At 43.1% G+C, this 20,927-nt stretch overlaps 1 protein-coding gene across 4 annotated transcripts in view; it reads left to right on the forward strand.

Annotated features, from left to right (window-relative positions):
- cbx1a (chromobox homolog 1a (HP1 beta homolog Drosophila)) overlaps positions 1–20,927 on the forward strand; it is a 30,824-nt gene that overhangs the window by 8,114 nt on the left and 1,783 nt on the right. Inside the window, exons 2-5 of one of the 4 annotated variants that reach the window (XM_072442392.1) lie at positions 2,153–6,518; positions 18,217–18,466; positions 20,445–20,616; positions 20,714–20,808. In XM_072442392.1, the coding sequence (XP_072298493.1) occupies positions 2,339–6,518; positions 18,217–18,466; positions 20,445–20,616; positions 20,714–20,808 (4,697 nt within the window). In that variant the 5' untranslated portion in view covers positions 2,153–2,338. Of the gene's footprint in view, positions 1–2,152; positions 6,519–9,886; positions 10,129–18,216; positions 18,467–20,444; positions 20,617–20,713; positions 20,809–20,927 lie in introns of those variants that run through there. The other 3 variants (XM_072442393.1, XM_072442394.1, XM_072442395.1) reach the window with 3 other exon arrangements.

A 20,927-nucleotide genomic window follows, 5' to 3' on the forward strand; every position in this document is an offset into this window, starting at 1 on the left:
GAGTCTGGCATTTTTGCTGTTAACCAGGTCTCTGTGAAAATCAAGACGCTGCTCTCCCTATAAATCCTCTGGGACCGCATGAGGCTCGCTATTTCCATCATTTTATTTTGAAGGGACCTCACGTTACCCATGACTACGGTGGGAACCGGCTTTCTATTTCCTCCTCTCTTCTCTCGGATTTTACGTCCAGCCCTTCTGCTTCGCTACGTTTTCCTTAGGATGTCAGCCGGGATAACGTGACGATCTCCGGGTAAGACGACTGTTCTCCGCAGTTTCACTAGTTCCTCCTTTGTGTAAACACGCACTGGCGCCGGCCGGGGGGCGCGGGGGGGGTCACAGTCTATGGTCGGGGGACATGCTAAAGAATGTCAGGGGGTGCAGCAGTTTTTTATTGTTTTCATTAAAAACATCTTTAAAACTAGGCCTAGAGTTATAATGGTAAACTAATTTGTTATGACTGAAAATCCAGATTGCACTTTTGTACAAGCATTTTAAAGCCACATTGTACAAAGCCTCAGAGCAGGTTAAAATCTGACAAAATGGTAGATTGCGTTCATGTTCTAGAATTTGATAATGTCGTAATTTCAGTTTGTTGGCTCAAGTACAGTAAATATGGGAGATCCACTGTTTTGCAAGAAATTTCCAACATATGTTTCTGTTTCTCATTATTAGTTTGGGATCTGCTCCACAAAGTTGTCATATTAATCTCATGGTTTAAAGTCCTTTAAATGGCACCACTTTCAAAGACTATTTTGGAAAACAACAAGCATTCAAGAATGTTGTTATGTCAAGTGAACCAAACCTATTTTAATACGGTATAGTGTAAAACACTTTGAATAATTTGAAGACGTACAACTACGGCTACCAACCACCATTAAAAGTAACACAACAGTGAGAGTAATGACATCATCACTTAACAGCCCCACATTGGGTCCATGTGACCTGGACCTACATGGAGCAGGAGGACAGATCAGAAATCTCAGACAGAACTTGCTGTTTATCCGTCAGATTGTAGATTTATGGTTCTTATCTCTGTAATTACTGGTACTTTCCACATAAAGCAAAAAATACTATCACTGCAAAAATGTGTCATTATTCAAAACAAAGGCATGATTGATTTAAGCTAAAAGGAAATTATTAGGGCAAGTTTGTGGACCCAATCCTTAACAAACAATGATGATGTCCATTACATTATAAGTGGTTATTTCTTTCAAACACCTTGTTCCTATTCCCCTTCTTCCGGTTGGGCTGTCGACCATCAGAGAAATAAGTTCTACAGAGACTAAAAAGCCGTTTTCAGGCCCAGGGAGTCGGTGCAGTGTTGACTTGTTGGCCACATGAACATTGGACATTTTACACAAATCAATCTATAGCATATTTTAGCAGTGATACTTATACCTCGTTCTCCATTTGAACCAACGGAGCTCCCGCTGGACCGGACGTGCCATTATAATGGAAGTGGTCATCACGTGGGAAAAGGGGGAAAACTTATTGATTTATCGATGAGCAAAATAATAGTCAGTTGCAGCCCTAGTCACAAGTATGGTTACAATAGCAACTTCTGCGGCTTCAAAAGAGTATCTGGGCAGGGTTCCAAATTGGATTGTGACATTTGCTGTTGCTATCTGTATGAGTTTTATTTATTTAATGACAACCAAAAATGAATGTAAAGTTCACTGATATTAAGTCTGAAATTGTTGGTGGTGGCTGTTTTGGGCTAGCGTTACTTGCTGTCTTTTGCAGAGCTAGCTAATCTACATATGTGGATTGTAAAATGTATGCAACAAATGCATTATGGAAGTAAGCTTTAAATGGTATGACAATTCAAGTTGGTAAAAATGTGTTTCTGTCCCCAATTCATGGCTGATTTGGGAATCAGATCAGTATTGGGAGATCTGGAATCAATAGCTGATATATTCAATGTTCCAGTATCTTCATCCCTAGTTTATACTACAAAGACAGTGAAACAATTAAGCATAATCTAATTAAGTGCTCAAAAGTGAATTCCATTTCTTTCTTTTTTTTTGGTAAGGGAAAATGGTATTTCATTTTTACCTTTTTATTTTTATTAACGCCACCAAAAACACTCCTATTGTAGTGTAAGTGGTCATTATTGCTCTTGCTAATCTGCTCTATTTTTCTTCTTTTTCAGTGTCTGACTTTCCTCACCATTTTGGCAAAAATGGGTCACCTATTTTCAGCTCAATAGTGGGACAGTCTTTTAGGCTCATTCCGAGTGCTCCTTGACGGCTGCAAATGTCAGGACAAAGAAGAAATGGGAGAATAAAGAAGGAGGGACACCAGCGTTACTGAAGAGCAACCAGGATCTTTTTGAGAAATGGCTGAACAGAAAATGACAGAGGTGGCTGAAATGTTAGAAGCAGCTAAAATAATAGAGACGACGGAGGAGATAGAAAGGCAAAATGAACAGAATCGAGTAGAGCAGCCAAAAGAAAGGAGGAGGAAACAATTCAACAAATGGAGTGAAGCAGGGATGGAGGCTGCCATAAACCAGTACCGGCAAGAGGAGGAGTCTGGAAAACACCCAAAACTTCGCTTGTTGGCCAAAACTTGGAATGTCCCCAGATCAACTCTGCAAAGGCGGGTGAAAGGACTAGTCCATGGATCCCGACATGCTGCTGGGAGAAAGGCCTTACTACCTCCTGAAGCTGAAAAAGACCTTGCCAACACCTTGATATCACTGTCTGAACAAGGAGTTCCTCTAAAACCTTCCAATATCAGGGCTGTAGCCTTCAACTATGCCAAAGCAAATGGCATCCCTGGATTCTCTGAAGAAAAGGAGAAGGCAGGTTTCTGCTGGTTTAAGGGTTTCTTAAACCGAAATCCAAACCTGAGCTCTAAGATATCAAAAGGTCTTTTAAATGTTAACAGTAACTGTCCATTAGAAACCACTGAAATGGCAGATGAAATAAAAACAGGGGTGGCTAACCAGATTAAAATTTCAAGTGAAAAGGAAGATAATCCAAAAGTATGGAAGAGGAACCAATTGAATACATGGAGGGAGGAGAATATGGAGGCTGCTCTATACCAGTATCAGAAAGAGCTAGATTCTGGAAAACAACCTAAAATACGTCCTATAGCAAAAACTTGGAATGTCCCCAGAACAACTCTTCAAAGGCGGGTGAAAGGAGTCGTCAGTGATTTCCACAATCCTGCTGGGAGGAAGAACTTTCTTTATCCTGAAGCTGAAAACAACAACAAAGAAATAACAGAAAAAACATTAGAAGTACATGAGGGAATAGAAAGTGAAACTGGACAGAGTCAGGGAGAACTGCTAAGAGCAAGAAAGAGGAAACAAAGTAACTCATGGAGTGAGGAGAAAATGGAGGCTGCTATAAACCAGTACCAGCAAGAGTTAGTTTCTGGAATACAACCAAAACTACGACCTTTGGCTAAATCTTGGAATGTGCCCAGATCGACTTTGCAAAGGCGGGTGAAAGAGGTGGTTAGTGGTTTCCGACTTGCTGTTAGGAGGAAGGATTTACTGCCTCCTGAATCTGAAAAAGATAACAACAAACCTCAAAAAACAGCAGAGGTACATGAGGAAAACAAAAGTCAAAATGAACAAGTTCTTGAAGAGCGAGCAACAGCAAAGAAACAATTCAACAAATGGAGTGAAGAGAAAATGGAGGCTGCCATAAACCAGTACGAGCTAGAGCTAGAGTCTGGAAAAGAACCAAGTGTATGCCTGTTGGCAAGGTATTGGAATGTCCCCAAATCAACTCTGCAAAGGCGTGTGAAAGGAGTGGTCAGTGGATTCCGACATGCTGCTGCAGGTAGAAAGTCCTTTTTTCCTCCTGAAGCTGAGAAAGATCTTGCCAACTCATTGGTATCACTAGCCGAACAAGGATATTCTCTAACACCCACTGAGGTTCGGACTATGGCCTTCCAGTACGCCAAGGAAAATGGCATCCCAGGATTCTCTGATGATAAAGAGATGGCAGGATTCTACTGGTTTAAGGGTTTTATGAAACGAAATCCAAGTCTTGGCTCCAAGATGTCCAACTTTAACAGGAACAGCAACAGCCTGGGAACAACAGCAATGCTAGAACAAAAAACATTAGAGGTGCAGGACATGGTAGAAAGTGAAAGTGGGCAGAGTCAGGAAGAGCAACCAAAAGCAAGGACAACAAAGGGTCAACAAAGGGATACATGGTGTGAGGAGGAAATGGAAGGTGGCGCAAACAAGTATTGGCTAGAACAAGAGTCTGTGAAAAAAGCAAAAGTACACCTTTTGCCAAAAACTTTGAAATTCCCCAGAACAACTGTGCAAAAACGCTTAAAAGGAAGGTTTATTGGATTCCGACAAGCCGCTAGAAAGGAGTTACTGCCTCCGGAAGCTGAGAAAGACCTTGTGAACACACTGATATTAATGACCGAACAAGGATTGCCTCTAACGCCCACTGATGTCCAGATTCTAGCCTTTCAGTATGCCAAGGAAAATGGCATTCCAGGATTCTCTGAAGAGACAGCAGGATTGCACTGGTTGAGGGATTTCATAAAACGGAATCCAAACGTGTGCCTTGGAATGTCTGAGGAACTTTCTGATGTTAACAGTAATTGCCCATTAGAAACAACAAAAATGATGGAACAAAAACTAACAGGTGACACTAAGGAGTTGGAAAGTAAAAATGGACATGATCAGGATGAGCAACCTAAAGCAAAGAAAAGGAAACAATTCAATACATGGAGTGAAGAGGGGATGGAAGCTGCAATAAATCAGTACCAGCTAGAGTTAGAGTCTGGAATTCAAACAAAAGTGCGCAGGTTGGCAACAACTTGGAAAGTTCCTAGATCAACTCTACAAAGGCGATTGAAAAGTGGAGCCCTGGTTTTCTGTCATGCTGCTGGGAGGAAGGCCTTACTGCCTCCTGAAGCTGAAAAAGACATTGCGAGCACACTGATATCACTGTCTGAACAAGGAGTTCCTTTAACACCCACAGCTGTCCGAACTATGGCCTTCCAGTACGCCAAGGCAAATGGAATCCCAGGATTCTCTGATACTAAAGAGAAAGCAGGATTCTCCTGGTTTAAGGGTTTCATGAAACGGAATCCAAACATGTGCCTTAAAATGTCTGAAGGTCTTTCTGATGTTAACAGTAGTAGCCCCTTAGAAACAACAGAAAAGGTGGAATCAAAAACAACAGAAGTGCTTGAGGAGATAGAAAGTCATAATAATAATAATAATAATAATAATAATAATAATAATAATGAACATGGTCAAGATGAGCAGCCAAAAGCAAGGATATTTAAACGAAATACATGGAGTGACGACAGAATGGAGGCTGCTATACATCAGTACCAGCAAGAGCTAGATTCTGGAAAACAACCTACACTACGCCTTTTGGCAAAAATTTGGAATGTTCCTAGATCAACTCTACAGAGGCGGGTAAAAGGAGTGGTCAGTCAATTCCAGCATGCTGCTGGAAGGAAAGCGTTGTTGCCGCCTCAAGCGGAAAAATACCTTGCAAACACACTAGTGTCGCTGTCCAACCAAAGATTTTCTCAAAGGCCCACTGATATCCAGACATTGCCCTTCCATTACGCCAAGGCAAATGACATCCCAGGATTCTCTGAGGCAAAGGAGAAAGCAGGATTCTACTCGTTGAAGGGTTTCATAAATCAAAACCCAGATATACACACTGGAATACCTGGAAGAGAATCAAAAGTTACTAATCTCCAAAATTATGAAGCCTTGCTCGCTACATTGGATATCACAGATCTTCCTTCACACATCTGGTGTTGTGACGAGATAAGCTTACACGACAACTTGCTCTTTTGTGAAAATGCTGAGGAAGTTGGGAAATCTTGCGAGGAGATTCCGGAACAGGCCACAATTCTTGCAGGGTTTAATGCTGTTGGAACATTTGCACCCACAATTGTTATTTTTAAGGCAAAAACATTTGAGGATACTTGGTTGTATGGATCAAATAACAACATCCTTGCAAGGGCATCAGAGGATGGGTTAGTCAACGGTGAGATCTTCAACGAGTGGGGGAAGGTTTTTGTGTCACACTTGCCAAAAGATGACAACCTTCCACATCTTCTATTGCTGAATGGTCCAAGCAGTCATGTTTTCGGTGCAGACCTTCTCAACTATTTGAATGAACACAATGTTTACGTAATGAGTTGCCCTCCACAAACCAGCCAACAGTCCCACGCAGTCCATCAGTGTTTGTTCAGAAGTTTACAAGATAACTGGTCCATAGCTGCTCAGGAGTGGAGTAGAGACACTTTTGGAATGACTATGTCAAAAGTAATTTTCTTTTCTTTGTTTCTCGAAGCCTGGAAGAAAAGTTCCACAGTAGAAAATGCTCAGACTGGTTTCAGAGATTCTGGGATGTATCCAGTCATGATAAACAAAACTGTCGGGGTAGATTGTGTTGATGAAGATGAAATGAAAGGACCTCATAATGAGCAAGAAGATTTGCTTCATCATCTTCAAGTATCAGATCACATGGAAGTTAGAATCGAGAGACTGTCGCCAATAATAAGAGGTGGGTAGTGCTAAGTTACTACTTAACATGTTCACTGTATTTAGTTGAGTCATTTTTTTGAATTACTGAATGGTTGTGCAAACATGAACGGAGTTATAGTTTGTGAATGCAGCATGCAGCCAATCCTAGTGCTTTTTGCTTGTTGATGGTTGATGCAGATTCTACCAAAGTTGTACATGCCGCAACTCAAGCCTGTTACAGACCGCGGTGTCCAAAGCGTCCAGTTTACATTCAAAGTCTATGTAAATGCGCGTCGAATGCGTTTTCCGCAGTGCAATTTCTGCGTTTTTGCAGCGCGATTCCTGCGTTTTTGGCGTTGATAACGGCGTGTCGGGGGCGTTTTGGCGTCGGACGCTCTCAATGCTGAGATGTTCAGCTTTGTCCAACTTTCTGCGTTGGACGCGGCGCAGCAGCCAATCAGAGATGACGCTCCAGTGACGTGCTACGCACGACCCAGAAGACGACCCAAAACAAACCCCTCCACGATAAAAATAAAATCTTTAGACGCAGCTCTTGGAGCAAATAATGATATTGACTAACCTTTGCTCACCTCTGAAGTATATGCGGGTCCCAGACAAGCCCCGGTGCCCATCGCCTCCGTTTTTGGACTTTGTAAAGTTAATAACCCAAAGCCATGGTCCGCCATTAAACTCCATTAACACCACGAGAAAAGCAACACAGCCAAACGCCTCCACTGCGCATGTGCGTCAGCGGCGTCTGTCTTCAAATGTACAGGCGTCCAACTTCTCGCGTCGTTCGCAAATTTGATACCGCGGTGTGTACCTAGCTTAAGAAACTTGCCCAAACATAGGAAGATTGGGAGATAATCAGATTAAATCATAATTTAGAGTGGCCATCGAGCTCAATTGTAATAAATGTACAGTTCATAAAATTCCCAAAAATAGATTTTACATTATCTTCTGGCCATTATTTAACTACATTAGTCCCCATCAAGCTTTCAAAAAGTTTATACACAATTTTTATGGTAAAGTCTATGGGGAAAAAATGTCCTACTTTCCTAACCAAGAACAGGCTTCGGGATGGACTGTTGAGCTCCATAGTGTTTAAATGTAAGTATTGTTTTTACAGAATCTCAATGGGGAAGTGTGGTTTATGATCATTCTGTGGATATTTTTTATTTTTTTTTTATATATACAGGGGAAGACCTCATTGAGAGCAGGTCTCTTTTTCATGGGTACCCTGTGTTCACAACCACGTACAGAATATCAAAATAAAATGTAAATTAAAGATAAATATTACAATATGGAAAAAAATTATGCAAAGCATGGGCACTGTCTCTGTGGTGTGCGGTCAGGGCAATCAAGGCAATCAGTGATTGACCAATATATCTTAAATGACCGTGTGTCACAACTACATATAAATTGTTCTAAAATATACACAAATTAGCCTGTTTTCCCCTCTTTTCTGTTGTAGAAGCTTGGCTGAAGTCAGTGTTTTTCAGTGGCCGCTACAGGCGGCTGGGCAATACTGCGCGGGAAGCTAGGTTCTGCTTTTGCCGCAGCTGCACAATCTGTGGCCGTGTTCAGGCCCATTCATGCTCTTTTCTCTAGTCCAACATGAGCTTTTAGAACCAGAGCGGAGAGCAGCTTCTTTTATAGGCCTGCACATGTGCTCTGAGGACCACACTTTTGTAGGAATCTTGGATGTTTGCAGGTTTTGCCCTAACTGAGCATGTTTGGTGGAGAAGTGAAGCAACAGCAGGGCCAAGTTTCAACACACAAATTTAAAATCTATCTTTTAGACACAAGTCTTTGTTTGTATTTAAGGCTCTGTTCACGTTTCTAATGATTAGACGTTAGTTAGAGATAAAGGCAGTCAAAGGAAAGGCCTTTACCTTTCCCGCGGGATGCTGTGGTTCAAAGCCCCACTTTGCGTATTAGATTTCATTTTTTTTTCACTTTTGTCTTATCCACTTAATATTGAGCACCAAAAGTCACCGTACGCTACCGTAAAAGTCACCATACGCTGCTGCTCTGCAGGTAATCCTTAAAAAGTGCCTTAAATGTATAAAATGGCACAATTATTATATTATTCCTTATAGGAATTCCTTTGAATTATTATTAGTTGGCTTGAGAAGTAAACAAAAATATAAATAACTATCTTAACAATAAATTTAGTTAAATTAAATTAAGTTTATAATTATAATGCCTAAAATCACAACAAAAGTTGTCTCAATGGACAACAATGAAATAGAGTAGACTAAACAATGTTTACATGAATTTAGAAAAGGGATAACTGTTCCACCATCCCCTTTCCTTAAACCCAACGCCAGTCATATGGATACTTTTGGGCTAGCGCTACGGCCATGCCCCTTTTTGGGCGAAAACCCAGTTAAATGCGTAATGGACGATTTTTCGCCGATTTGAGAACTCAAGCGGAAGTGCACATATGCACTCCTCCCGTGCGGAAGCAGAGAAAAGGCTCGCAGTCACACGTGCGTTTGTTTATATGCGCGACGGATCACATCTCTCGTCTCCGTAGATTTCCGTCTCTTCTGAGTCAGCTCGAACTGTCTTTCTGTGTCTTAATTTTGTCCTGTACACTGAGGAAACTATATTATGATAGATCCATGCGCTTAGACACAGGGAAACGTGCTGCTCTCCTGGGGACGAGCCAGAACGAGGCTGCAGGTGAGCAGTAGGTGCATCCTATAATTGATACGTGGCAGGACTAATTGGCAGTCCACGCCACGAGGAAATGAGACTCAGATTTGGGCCAAAAAATTGTCCATTACGCCTTTAACAGATGTTATAATTTTGCTACAAAATAAACCAAATATTAATTCTGGCGACCCAGCTGCCATGTACGGAGAAATGGTAAATATATTAATTCTATTAGATATCTGATTGGGATCGTTATAAGAAAAAACTGTGATAAATAGGGGTCAAGAGATGTCTGTCTAGCTTACCAGAATCATTTGGGCAAAATGACCACACACAGTGGCCGAAAGTGTCGTATCCTGGCATCTACAGCTATCAAATTCAATCTCCAGATAATTTATTAGACACTATACACCTCTATCCCTCGGGATTTAATTACAATATTCACCAACTTCTCCATCCATGGCTGTTGTTTGGCCAGTAACGGTATTTAACAATGTATTTTGGAGCCAAACGGTAACCTTTTAACAATTTGTATTTCCCCTCTATCTGTGTAACCTTTATCTTTATGTAACAATCAATAAACCAAAGGGGGGGAAACGTGTAGCTTGTTGGGATGGTTTCCCCAACACATACAATTAATCAGATTATTTATACATCCCCTTTCAAACCATAACGAAAGATTTAAACTTTGAGTTTAGCCGAAGACTCAATTTCCCATGATGCCCGGGCGCAATTCCCACTCCTCCCTGACGTCACGTCCGCTGTCGATGTTGGCGGGCAGAACTGGCTTTGCTGCCGCTTGTTGTTAGCGACGCCCCACTTTGCCATTGTGCAATTCGGCTCCAAGACACGCTTTCGGGACAAAGTCGGCGCCAAGTGTCCCCTCTGCTACCGGCTGTCTTTGCACTGCACGCTACGCCTAGATCGTTGCTCTAACCTTGCGTGGACGCGGTGGTGGAACGCTTTTCTTTAGGCCTAGCGCGAAGGTAAGCACCGCTGGAGCTAGTTAACGTTAGCTGGAGCGGCGGAGGGGAAGCACGCCAGCCATGTTGCCCTCATGGTGGAGGAGCAGGGCGGCTCATTCACAACGGCTGTGCGGAATTGAAAACGGATTTGTACTTGTTAATTACAATGAAATACGGATGTAATAAGGACCTGTGTCTATTTGCACAAAATGCATGTGTCGACCTGTATCGTGTCGCTAACATCTGTATGTAATGTAGCTCAGCTATTGTGATGAAGTACATTCATAGTCTCCAGGACACTCCGTTAAGAGCGGTGATGTCGCGCCCACCATCAAACTATATATGTAGCTTATTCATGTTAAACTATATAAATTAGCCTAGAGAAGCTCTACTGCAATGCATTGCACTCATGCATAGGGAAAGTTTCTGTAAAGTTTGTTCCTTCTGCAGTAATGGTTAACTGGAGGGGGCAGTACTTCTCTCTCTGACCCACCCCCTGCCTAATGTCCCGGGCATCACTGTTTGCTCCTCCAGTCCTGTGATTGTCCCCGTGACCCTCCTCCTGGGTCTGCTCAAGTTACCGAGGGGCTTTAGCTGAACATGTCTTCTGCACTCTTAATTGTTTGATGTAAGCATTTGCAGTTGATGATTTCTTGAGTTGACACGTCTAATTGAGCAGAGAACTTGGCCCACACAGATGGAATGCACTATGCAGGATTTTATCATTTATTTGGGGAATTTCTAAAAATGTTCAAGTTTGAAATGAATATTTTGCTTGATAGATTTCTTCTTGACTTGCAAGAAGCCCTCTTGAAGGCAGGGAGGTCTGGGGGTCCTCTCCAAGAACATTTTCAACAAAAATATGTATGTATATTTCATCTCATAAGTAGCTCATTTTAATTGACAAATTACATTTTAACCAGCCCTTAAAATGGTACACAAAATACAAGGCACGTCTCTTGCTGCTGTTACCAACTTGCGGTTTGGGCTGAATAAATTGTATGTTTGCTGTAAGTGTAGGTAAATTCTTTTTTCAAACTTTGAAGGCATAAAAAAAATCCAAATTTGTATATGAAATCCACCCATTTTAATGATAATTAACTCTACTTCGTTGAACGTTCGGACGCTCACTTGGCACTCAGTGTCACAGAATAGTGATCAATCTCCTCTTTTCCACCTATCAAGTCCACTAGCACATCACGCCACATATCAGTCTCTCCTAAAACCATCAACTTATTCTTAATTCTCACTCTGTTTCCCCGGCACACTGAACACACTATGACGTCGCCATTTTTTGATTCTGCCAGTGACCTGCAGTGACCGCCAGGGGCCGGGCTTCAACAGTCAATCAGACGTTCTCCATTCTTGTCAAATTTCATTTCTCGTCTGTTTTCGCGATATTTCTAGCAAGTTCCAGTGATACAAAATTATTCAACACAGCGCTTTTTTTTTTTTTAAACGGCCGGTGAATCGGCGAAAGATATAAGAGAAAAAAATAATATTTGGCACAATTTTGACAAAATGCTGATATTTTTTTTCAGTCGGTTATTTTTTTACCGGGTCGGTCAGGTTACGGCAAACAAGACATCTTTTTTTGCTCTGCCTTGTCCTCCATCCCCAACCACACTGATGCGCTACTCACAAACATCACTGCAGACTTTATTTGTAAAAGTCTTTCAAGCCTAATCTCACCTAGTCCCGAGAGCCCTTCCATGCCTGGTGGCCCGAGAGAGACTTGTGGGCCTAGAGTTTGTAGTTTTATTCATAAAAATTTGGACTGCACGGATCAAATAATTAATTTAACTGATTTATCTTGTCAATTACTGCATCAGTTTAATCAGATAAGGGCTACAAAAAATGTAATATTTGGCTTCTCTTGTGCACTTAATGAACTGGTCTTATTTTCTCACATGTAAATGTTAATATTTTAGACAGAATGAGGTAGAATATCATCACCAGTTGTACAGCACACAAATGAAAAATGTACCGTACTTTTTGGACTTAAAGCCGCTACTATTCTCCCACGCTTTGAACCTTGCGGTCATTAGAACGGTGTCGAATTTATAGATTTTTACTGGTAAACTGCCACTAGGGGGCAATCTAGCAGGAAGCGCACGCGTTTGACATGCTGTAGAAGACGACGTCAGTGGAAGTTAATATTTTAAGCTTCAAAACGCTGTCTGTTTTATTACAATCGGACTCTTACTCACAGAGAAATTAGTTTAATGAGGTGAATCTACACAGGCCCCTCAAATCGCCGGTGGGCACGGGGTTTAAATTTGGAGGGCTCCCCCTGTTTCGAAATTCCTCGAAAAAAATCAAGATTGCAGTGAACCTAGCCTCACCGAGCCTGCACGTGTAACATAGTTGATATGAGCGTGTTAAATCCCAGTAAATTAGGGTTTACTGCCATCTGCTGGTACCCGTTTGTACCTACACTTGCACCTGCCCTGATATCGCAAGATCTCTCGAGCGCCCCTCACTGTAATGGAGGACTCGAGACGAGATTACAGCGCACATGTTGAATGTCCACTGCAGGCTGAGAAATAGATTTTCAAAGTTAGGGGCCCCCCAGCAATTTCAGGGGCCCACAAGCGTGCTCGGCATTGCGGCGTCATAAGAACAAGATGCATTTGTTGTTTTAAACCTCGTTCATAGAATGTAAAACAATTTAAAGTACTGTTATCTTTTATTTGATATGACGGAAGAGCACAAATACTGAATTCCTATAAACCAGAGATCATGATCTTTAAATTCTGTTTAATTTAATATAATGTTTCTTGGATACAAAATAAATACTGTATACAGCATTTGACACAAGGAGATCTTATATGTTCTGCAGCAGGAATAAATAAAATTTCCCCTTTCAAGGTACTTCTACATCGACATAGTTTTTGTTGTAAACAACCTTACTCAGCCCGCTATTCAGTCTTCACTTTTGCCGCAAAATTAAACCAGGCATTTCCAAGGACACATGGCGCGACACGAACGCAGCGGCCAATCAGATGCTCGCTTTCATCGAAATTAGATCATGGACACCGCTCGGCCAATGAGAAGCGAGAAGACTGCGAAGTGGGCATGTCTGTCAAAACGAAACTTAAGCGATAAATGCCCCAAATATGGACAAATTACTAGTTTAATCTTGTTTTTTTTTTTCGAGGAATTTAGATACAGGGGCACGGCGGGCCCCCTCCTAATTCAAACCGCGGGCCCGCCGGAGATTTGACTGCTTACGGGCCCCGGGTCCCCGTCTATTTCGCAGCCTGCACTGAAAGTCCAATTCACGACTCCTGTTTTATCTTGTGCAGTTAATAACGTGCATGAACCGGGGCCCTGAAATGGCTGGGGGGCCCCTACATTTTTTGGATGGGGTGCCACCCTGGCCCCTGACTTTTAAAATCTATTTCGCGGCCTGCTACACGCAGTAGAATACAAAGACACACGGAGCGCGCACATAAACATGCGATATGTCAAAAGACATGTATATCAAAAGACATGTATATCAAAAGACATGTATATCACTACCATGGACCATGTTTTTGTATAAATATCATGTTACAATGTAACACTCACTCGATAAGTACGAGCTCAGGAGCAGATGAACCAAATGTGAAGACACAGGTAAATCGGCTCACACAGTAATCAAGGACAGAGGGGACAGTAGGGACAGCTGTGACGTTTGTTGAACGTCTAAATGTGTGTTTTATTACAATCCAACTCCTATTCACTTAGAAATTAGTCTAATTTGTAAAGCAGCTCAGCGGGTGCGCCGAGAGACTCTCTCTACCGCGTTTGTGTATGTAATATATCATGTTACAACGTGGGCACCTTCGGTTTATCGTCAGGTGCGGCCCGTATACGGAGTGTTTCAAAAGTGTTTCATAGTGTACAAATGATTTTTTTTCCTGCTCGATTTTGCAAACACAACCACTATTTCTTGTTGCGGAGCACAGAAGGAGTACTAACTCCACCACCACGAAGGCACGTAAGACTTTTGGGGTCAGACCTGGACTTGCAGCCCGCGGGTGGGACATGTCCAGGTCCTCACTCCCGTCACTGTCAGTTACTTCGTCCTCTCATAGAAGGACAGACCACTGTCATACGGTCACCTGAAAAGGCCTCCTCTCATTGGATAGATTGGCTCTAACTTTTAGGTAAACGCCACCAACTATTGATTGGCATGTTTATGACAACGCTCAAGAACGCAATTATACGGATTTGTGTGGATGGACATATATTTAAAACGATTGTGTGTACGCATTGTAATACTTATTCTAAAACGAAAGGCGACACATATGCATTTATAAAAATACACACCTACATGTGTACATGGCCAGAAAGTAAAGAAATGACCATATAATTAACTCTGTACGCTGTGCCATCTTTGCTCAAGAGTGCATTTAGGAACTTTTTTTTTTTATAAAATATGTTAGTCAGACACATCATGTATCAAAAGTTATCAATATGTATTTTAATGTTCATTTCACCGTACAAAGAACAATTGGATCACTTGCGTTCTTTGCAATGACTTAAAGATCCCATATCATGCTATTTATTTCCCTGTTTTGTAGTCTACTCTAAGGGTATATTTGAGTGTTGTGCAACACCCAATACATAATAGTTATGAAATATCACCCATATCTTGACCCCGCTCACAAACCCGGAAATGCAGACGGCTTAGTCTGAGATTTGCCCCCACCCTCGCGAAGAGCGATCTGCCTCCCCGCCCACCCCGTGACGTAGTCTCAGCGTGAGCACGTGCCCCCCGCCCACCCTGTGACGTAGTCTCAGCGTGAGCACGTGCCCCCCGCCCACCCCGTGACGTAGTCTCAGCGTGAGCACGTGCCCCCCGCCCACCCCGTGACGTAGTCTCAGCGTGAGCACGTGTGTGTTTTACTTGAGGAACAACTCCCAAACAAGAGCAAGTTGAGTATTGGTATTGGGGCAGCTGTTTCAGCTGATACTATGTTTGTCAAGTGTATTAGTGGTTTGACTGGGCTGTTCTCCACACCTGAAGTTTAATGCCTTTAGATAATATTTCCACTCTTTAATTTTGCAGATCCATTGGCATCAAAGTCATGTAAAAACCTTCAAAAACTAGCATAAGAGTCAACTAGAACCACTATAAATCAATCAACTTAGCAATATCAAAAATAGAATATGAAAATATTTTACACTACACACAATACATCATATTAACAGCATTAAACACAAGACCATATTTAACAACTGTAGAATACAAATACTATTACAAAATATAAGCTCCAATTAATGAATCAACAATATTACTTTGACTTAGTATTTACTTAGATGTATAAATATGTATATTGCACATTAACCCACCTAAAAAAATGCTACATCACACTACAACATAATACAGTTATTTTATTCATATTGTAGCGACCCTAGTCTCTAGTGCGCGTGCGCGGTCTCTGGGGCGGAGCTAAGAGCGGGCTCAGGAGACGAGATGGTTTTTGATGTTCCTGTTCCATCACCATGGTTACGGCCAACAGTAACCAACTCTGTTCAAGAAATACAGTGACAACTTGTGAGCACTAAACCAGCAATACTGACCTGAGCGAGAAGTTACAATATTTACACCCAAACCAAAGCACAACCCGCTCCTTTAACGTCTTAAACTAACTCACGGAGCGGCACAAGCGGCGACGCACGCGGCGGCTTAAAACGATTCAATTAAGCCAGCGATCTTCCCGAATGTTCGGTCTCTCGCGTCTTTAAACTCATTGCGCCGGCTTCAACTTCTGCCGCGGGGAAGACGCGTGCGTCGCTGATGGCTCCGGGCGCCATTAAAAGCGATGTCAGTGTTAACGTCGTTTCCAGCGCGAATTTCGCGATCTATGGAAGGTTTAGGATGGTTTAGATTCTAGCACGTAAAGGATATAGAATGTGAGTGGTAGATTTTTAATGAGTCCAGAACCGAATCACCGGGGTTTCGGGTTTTTTGGACCTGAACCGAAACGTTTTTACAAGTCCGGATCCGGTCCTGCTGAGCGGTACGCATCCCTAGTAACTACCAATACTTGTAAGATTTGCTGTTTAATATTGATATAATACTAGTTTTAATATGTTGCTTCTCTACACAGTCATGAAGTGAAGGAGACGGTTCAAATACATTTTTCATTTTTAATAACATTGACCCCCGGATCGGATCGAAATCGGATGGGATCTGAGAAATCGGAAAAAATCGATTTTGAAACGTAAAAATCGGAATCGAATCGATTCTTGAAATTTGAATCTAAACCCAGCTCTAGTGGGGGGATAGTTTTTGCAACCCCATTTAATACAGACTGCTGCTCACCTGGCCCCAGATACAGCCAGCCAGTGCCTTACATGCTTCTTTCCTATTTAAATGATTAGTTACCACGTGAGCGCGGTAACTCGTCCCAAAAGTTTATGGGAAAAAAGTCCAAAGCACCATTACTTGTAAGTGCCAGACTTTGGAGTCTCGTTGACCAAATGTATCACTTGCTAATAGGCATTTCCGGCAGTAGTTGGAACTTTGAAAGTGGCGAATGAGCCAGTGTCGGTGTCGCACTATTTTTCTTATTGTCACTACGTGATGTGAGCACTTTTCCACTGTCACACAAAATATCTTGACCGCTGCTGCCCCGGGTGTGCCTGTCGCCACGGTCATGGCAGCCAGTGGGTTGGCATTAGATCATACACTCCTAACTCATTCTGACTTCCGTGAGTTAGGAGTAGATGATAGTGCCAACGCGGATCAAATATGAGCATTTGCAAACATGGATTTTTCATATCTTACGATCCCCACAGATAATTTTTCCCGCAGCTTTTGGATTGCCTCACAATTTGACATTCTCGAAACGTACAGCCAGTAAATATGCGATAAAATGTTTAAAGTCGGGTTTTTGAAATTCTGGCCGGTTAGGTTACCGGAAACGCACAATTATTTTTTTTGGCCTTATTAAAGGATGGACACTCATCGAAACTGTCAAAGGCAAAATTTCAAATGTTTCACTTGCTCATTCGACAAATTCAACACTGTCGGATTGTTTGTGGCCCTCTGCTCCATATGTTTCAAAATGCGGCCCTTGGTGAAAAACGTTTGGACACGCTTGATTGAGATGGGTTACTTTGCGCACGGGGGATACACAGGGCAGTGTAGGCTACAGTGTGATCTACGCACAGTCGGCACAATCAGGCTCATATTATGACAGATTATTGGTAGAAGGGAGAAGTCTTGTTTCCATTGACCATCAAATTGCGTGTCTTCTGAGTTTTTCTTCGTTCTTACTTTACCTCCACAGGCCACGCCCTCAGATGAACAGCGCCTTGTGAAGGTGTCTGAGTCCTGAGTCCTTTGCGGGCCTCCACTGCTGATCAGTGTCTCCGTCTTGGAGAATGTCCTCTTTTCCGCCTTTTCTCGTCCGTCTGCACCGCGTTTCGCCCTTTATGAATATGCTAAATGTTAATTTGGAGATTTGCACAGCCGTATTTGGTATGTTGGGGCGAAAACTCATGAGGATTTTTTTTTTTTGCAGCCGTGAAATTTTTGCTCTCCGATACGCACTCTTTCAAGTACAATTTGGCGCACTCTTTTATAAATTAGGCCCGAAGTGATTAGCTCGTTAAACCACTGGACAAATCAGCGGGAGCCTAACCAGATGGATTCTTTGGAGTTTGTTCTTTAGTTTTCTACCGCTTGTGCCCGTTAGGGACGCAGGTGATTGGAGCCTAATCCCAGTGACTTTGGGCCATAGGCGGGGTACATCCTGGACAGGAGTCAGCTCGTCTCTTTGTGAACTCACAAAAAAGTCACACATTCATCTTGGTTGGGTTCTAGCAGGACAAAATGTGATCCTGGTACTGTTTGTGCATTTGAAGTCTGTTTTCAATAAGATGGAACAAATCTGATCGATACATTTGGAGGGGAAAGCGGTTAATTAATGATTCTGAAGCAGTTTTGATCCAATAAGAGTTGAAGGGTGGTGAGTTTTAGTGGCTGTAAACTTGTAAAATGCTTTAGAATGTTAAATTGAATTCAATGTATTTTTGTAACGCCCAAAATCACAACAGCAGTTTCCTGGAAGGGCGAAGGTGACACATACTCTTTTGTTTGTCATGCAGTAGTCCGGGTAGACGCCAGCATGGCAGCAGTGGCCGTGAAGAAGACAAAGAAGCCCGAGGAGGAGGAGACCCCTGCTGCAGCAGCCCCAGCCCCAGCAGCAGCAGCAGCAGCTGAAGCTCCAGCCGAGGCCCCGCCAGCAGCAGAGCCCGCTGAGGAGGAAGAGGAGGAGTATGTGGTGGAGAAGGTGCTGGACCGCCGCATGCACAAGGGCCGCGTGGAGTTCCTGCTCAAGTGGAAAGGCTTCTCTGAGTGAGTCAAGAGATAAGAATATTGTAGACTAAGCAGGTCATTCATGTGTCTTCTCCTCATAATGAAACTCACGCTGCAATCAATGATCGACTAATTATTATTCGATGAGGGTGTCATGATTCAGCTCGATTCCTAATTCAGGACTTGATTCATTGCCCTTCTGTCAAAAAATATAATATTTTCATGTCATTATTCCCACTTTGACAAAAAAACTGCTAAATTAATTTGTCTCCTAATTTGTATGAATATGTAAATTGCACAATTCTATTGGCATGTTTTTATTTCATACAGTTGAGTTAAATTTAGTCCACATCTTCCTAGTGTTTCTGCATTCTTTACAGCAGTTTGGTGAAATGTTTTGTCAGAAATAGTTTGTGTAGACGTGTGCTTTGTGCATTTCACTCTGTGCGCGTGGTGCTCTGCTCAGCCTCTCGCTCACAGCTCTCCTCACGGAGGAAGTTTAAAGTGTGGAGAATAGTTTCTGACTCTGCGTGTCGTCAGCTGTGTTGAACACCATGTGCAAACACAAGAACGTCTGAGGGATTTTTGATGCTCATTTGTCTGTGTGACATTAGTACGGCCATGTGGAGCGGGGATGCAGCATAGATCCACACTGCGCTCAGCGGGCTGTCAGGACGTGGCTGCACAGCTGTTTTTATGGTTTTCAGCGGCCAGAGACCGATCGGGACACTTACCTTTAGTCACTATAGAAAATAACCATAATCGTGTTTTGATGATGTTAATAGTTATCTGGACAGGTTAAACATATTGAAAGACATTTTATAACCAAGTGTTTTGTATAAAAGCACTTGGTTATAAAATGCTCTCTGTCCCTCGCTGGCTCGCGTTGTGTCCCTCGCTGGCTCGCGTTGTGTCCCTCGCTGGCTCGCGTTGTGTCCCTCGCTGGCTCGCGTTGTGTCCCTCGCTGGCTCGCGTTGTGTCCCTCGCTGGCTCGCGTTGTGTCCCTCGCTGGCTCGCGTTGTGTCCCTCGCTGGCTCGCGTTGTGTCCCTCGCTGGCTCGCGTTGTGTCCCTCGCTGGCTCGCGTTTTATGAATCCCTCTGCGGGTGAGGAACGCATAGGAGGGCGGACCCACGTTGTTTCGGGCCAGGCCCCATGGGCAAAGACTCAGCCCCCAACCTCTTGCTTATGAGCCCCAATAACAGCATTTTGATCACGTCTCTGTCCCTCGCGGCTCGGGCTCTCTGTCTCTGTCCCCTTGCGGTCTTTAGCTAGAGAACAGTCTTATCCTTCCCCTTGGACGAGAAGACGGACGGAGGGAGATGGCTCTTCACGAGGGTGGGGGCGAATCTCAAACTAAGCCGTCTGCATTTCCCGGAATGGGGTCAAGATATGGGTGATATTCTATAACTATTATGTTATGGTTGTTGCACAACACTTATTAGGATCAAATATACCCTTAGGGTAGACTACGAAACGTGAAAAATAGCATGAAATGGGATCTTTAACACTAAGAACACTTCTGTCCTTGATCAGCTCATATTAAGTATATTCTTAGTGTTCCACAGGTTCAAAGTTCATAGCTGTAAATCATTGAACTCATGAGTCGTCACAGTTGCAGCTGTAAGTTATGGTTCATGTTGATCATAGGTGCCACAAACTATAGTTGGAAATCAAATGGATGTTGTGACCCATGTCTGGAGATAGTTTTGTCATTATTAGATGTGTATCGTTGCGTCCTAGTGCTCGCGCTCTGTGTGGTTTGATTGTGCGGTGTTCTCTCATTGGTATAAGTCGGGGAAACCATTTTTGTTAATGTCAGAACTTCTCTGACCTTTTCGGTCAGTTCCTACTTGGACTGAGTAAAGGCGCCCAGCCCTGCAACTTCAATATTTGGGGGAAATGGTCCAAATTGGCCCTGCATATCTGCCCTGAATATGGACAGAGCTGCACTGGGTTTTAAAATGACACGTTGACATCGACCAAGAAAGAAACGTAATGGTACTTGTATGTTCATAGTGAGGACAACACGTGGGAGCCCCAGGACAACCTGGACTGCCCCGACCTGATCGCAGAGTACATGGAGAAGCACCACAAAGACAAAGAGGAGAAGAAGAAGGAGGGCAAGAGGAAGTCTGCCCCGGGCTCCGGAGATGTCGACGAGAAGGCCAGCAAGAAGAAGAAGGATGAGGTGAGTCCACTTCAGCCGTCTTCTGCACAGTGTTCCCTCGTGTGTCCACATGTCCATGTCCCAGCCTTCTGTAATGTCCTGTCCTCGTGTGGTGCAGGGGGAGAAGGCCCGAGGGTTCGGGCGAGGTCTCCAGCCCGAGCGGATCATTGGGGCCACAGACTCCAGCGGAGAGCTCATGTTCCTCATGAAGTGGTCAGTACTCATCCTAACATACTTTATTTACCCCCACGAGGCACACTGAGCTGCACCAATCAGAAAGCTCAGTGAGGCACCAGACAGCCAATCCGAGCGCTGTTATTGTTACTTTTATG

Source organism: Eucyclogobius newberryi, unplaced genomic scaffold (assembly GCF_026437365.1).
Source record: "Eucyclogobius newberryi isolate DKJ021-1_F unplaced genomic scaffold, fEucNew1.0.hap1 SCAF_13, whole genome shotgun sequence".
In the NCBI taxonomy this organism is placed as follows: Eukaryota; Metazoa; Chordata; class Actinopteri; order Gobiiformes; family Gobiidae; genus Eucyclogobius; species Eucyclogobius newberryi.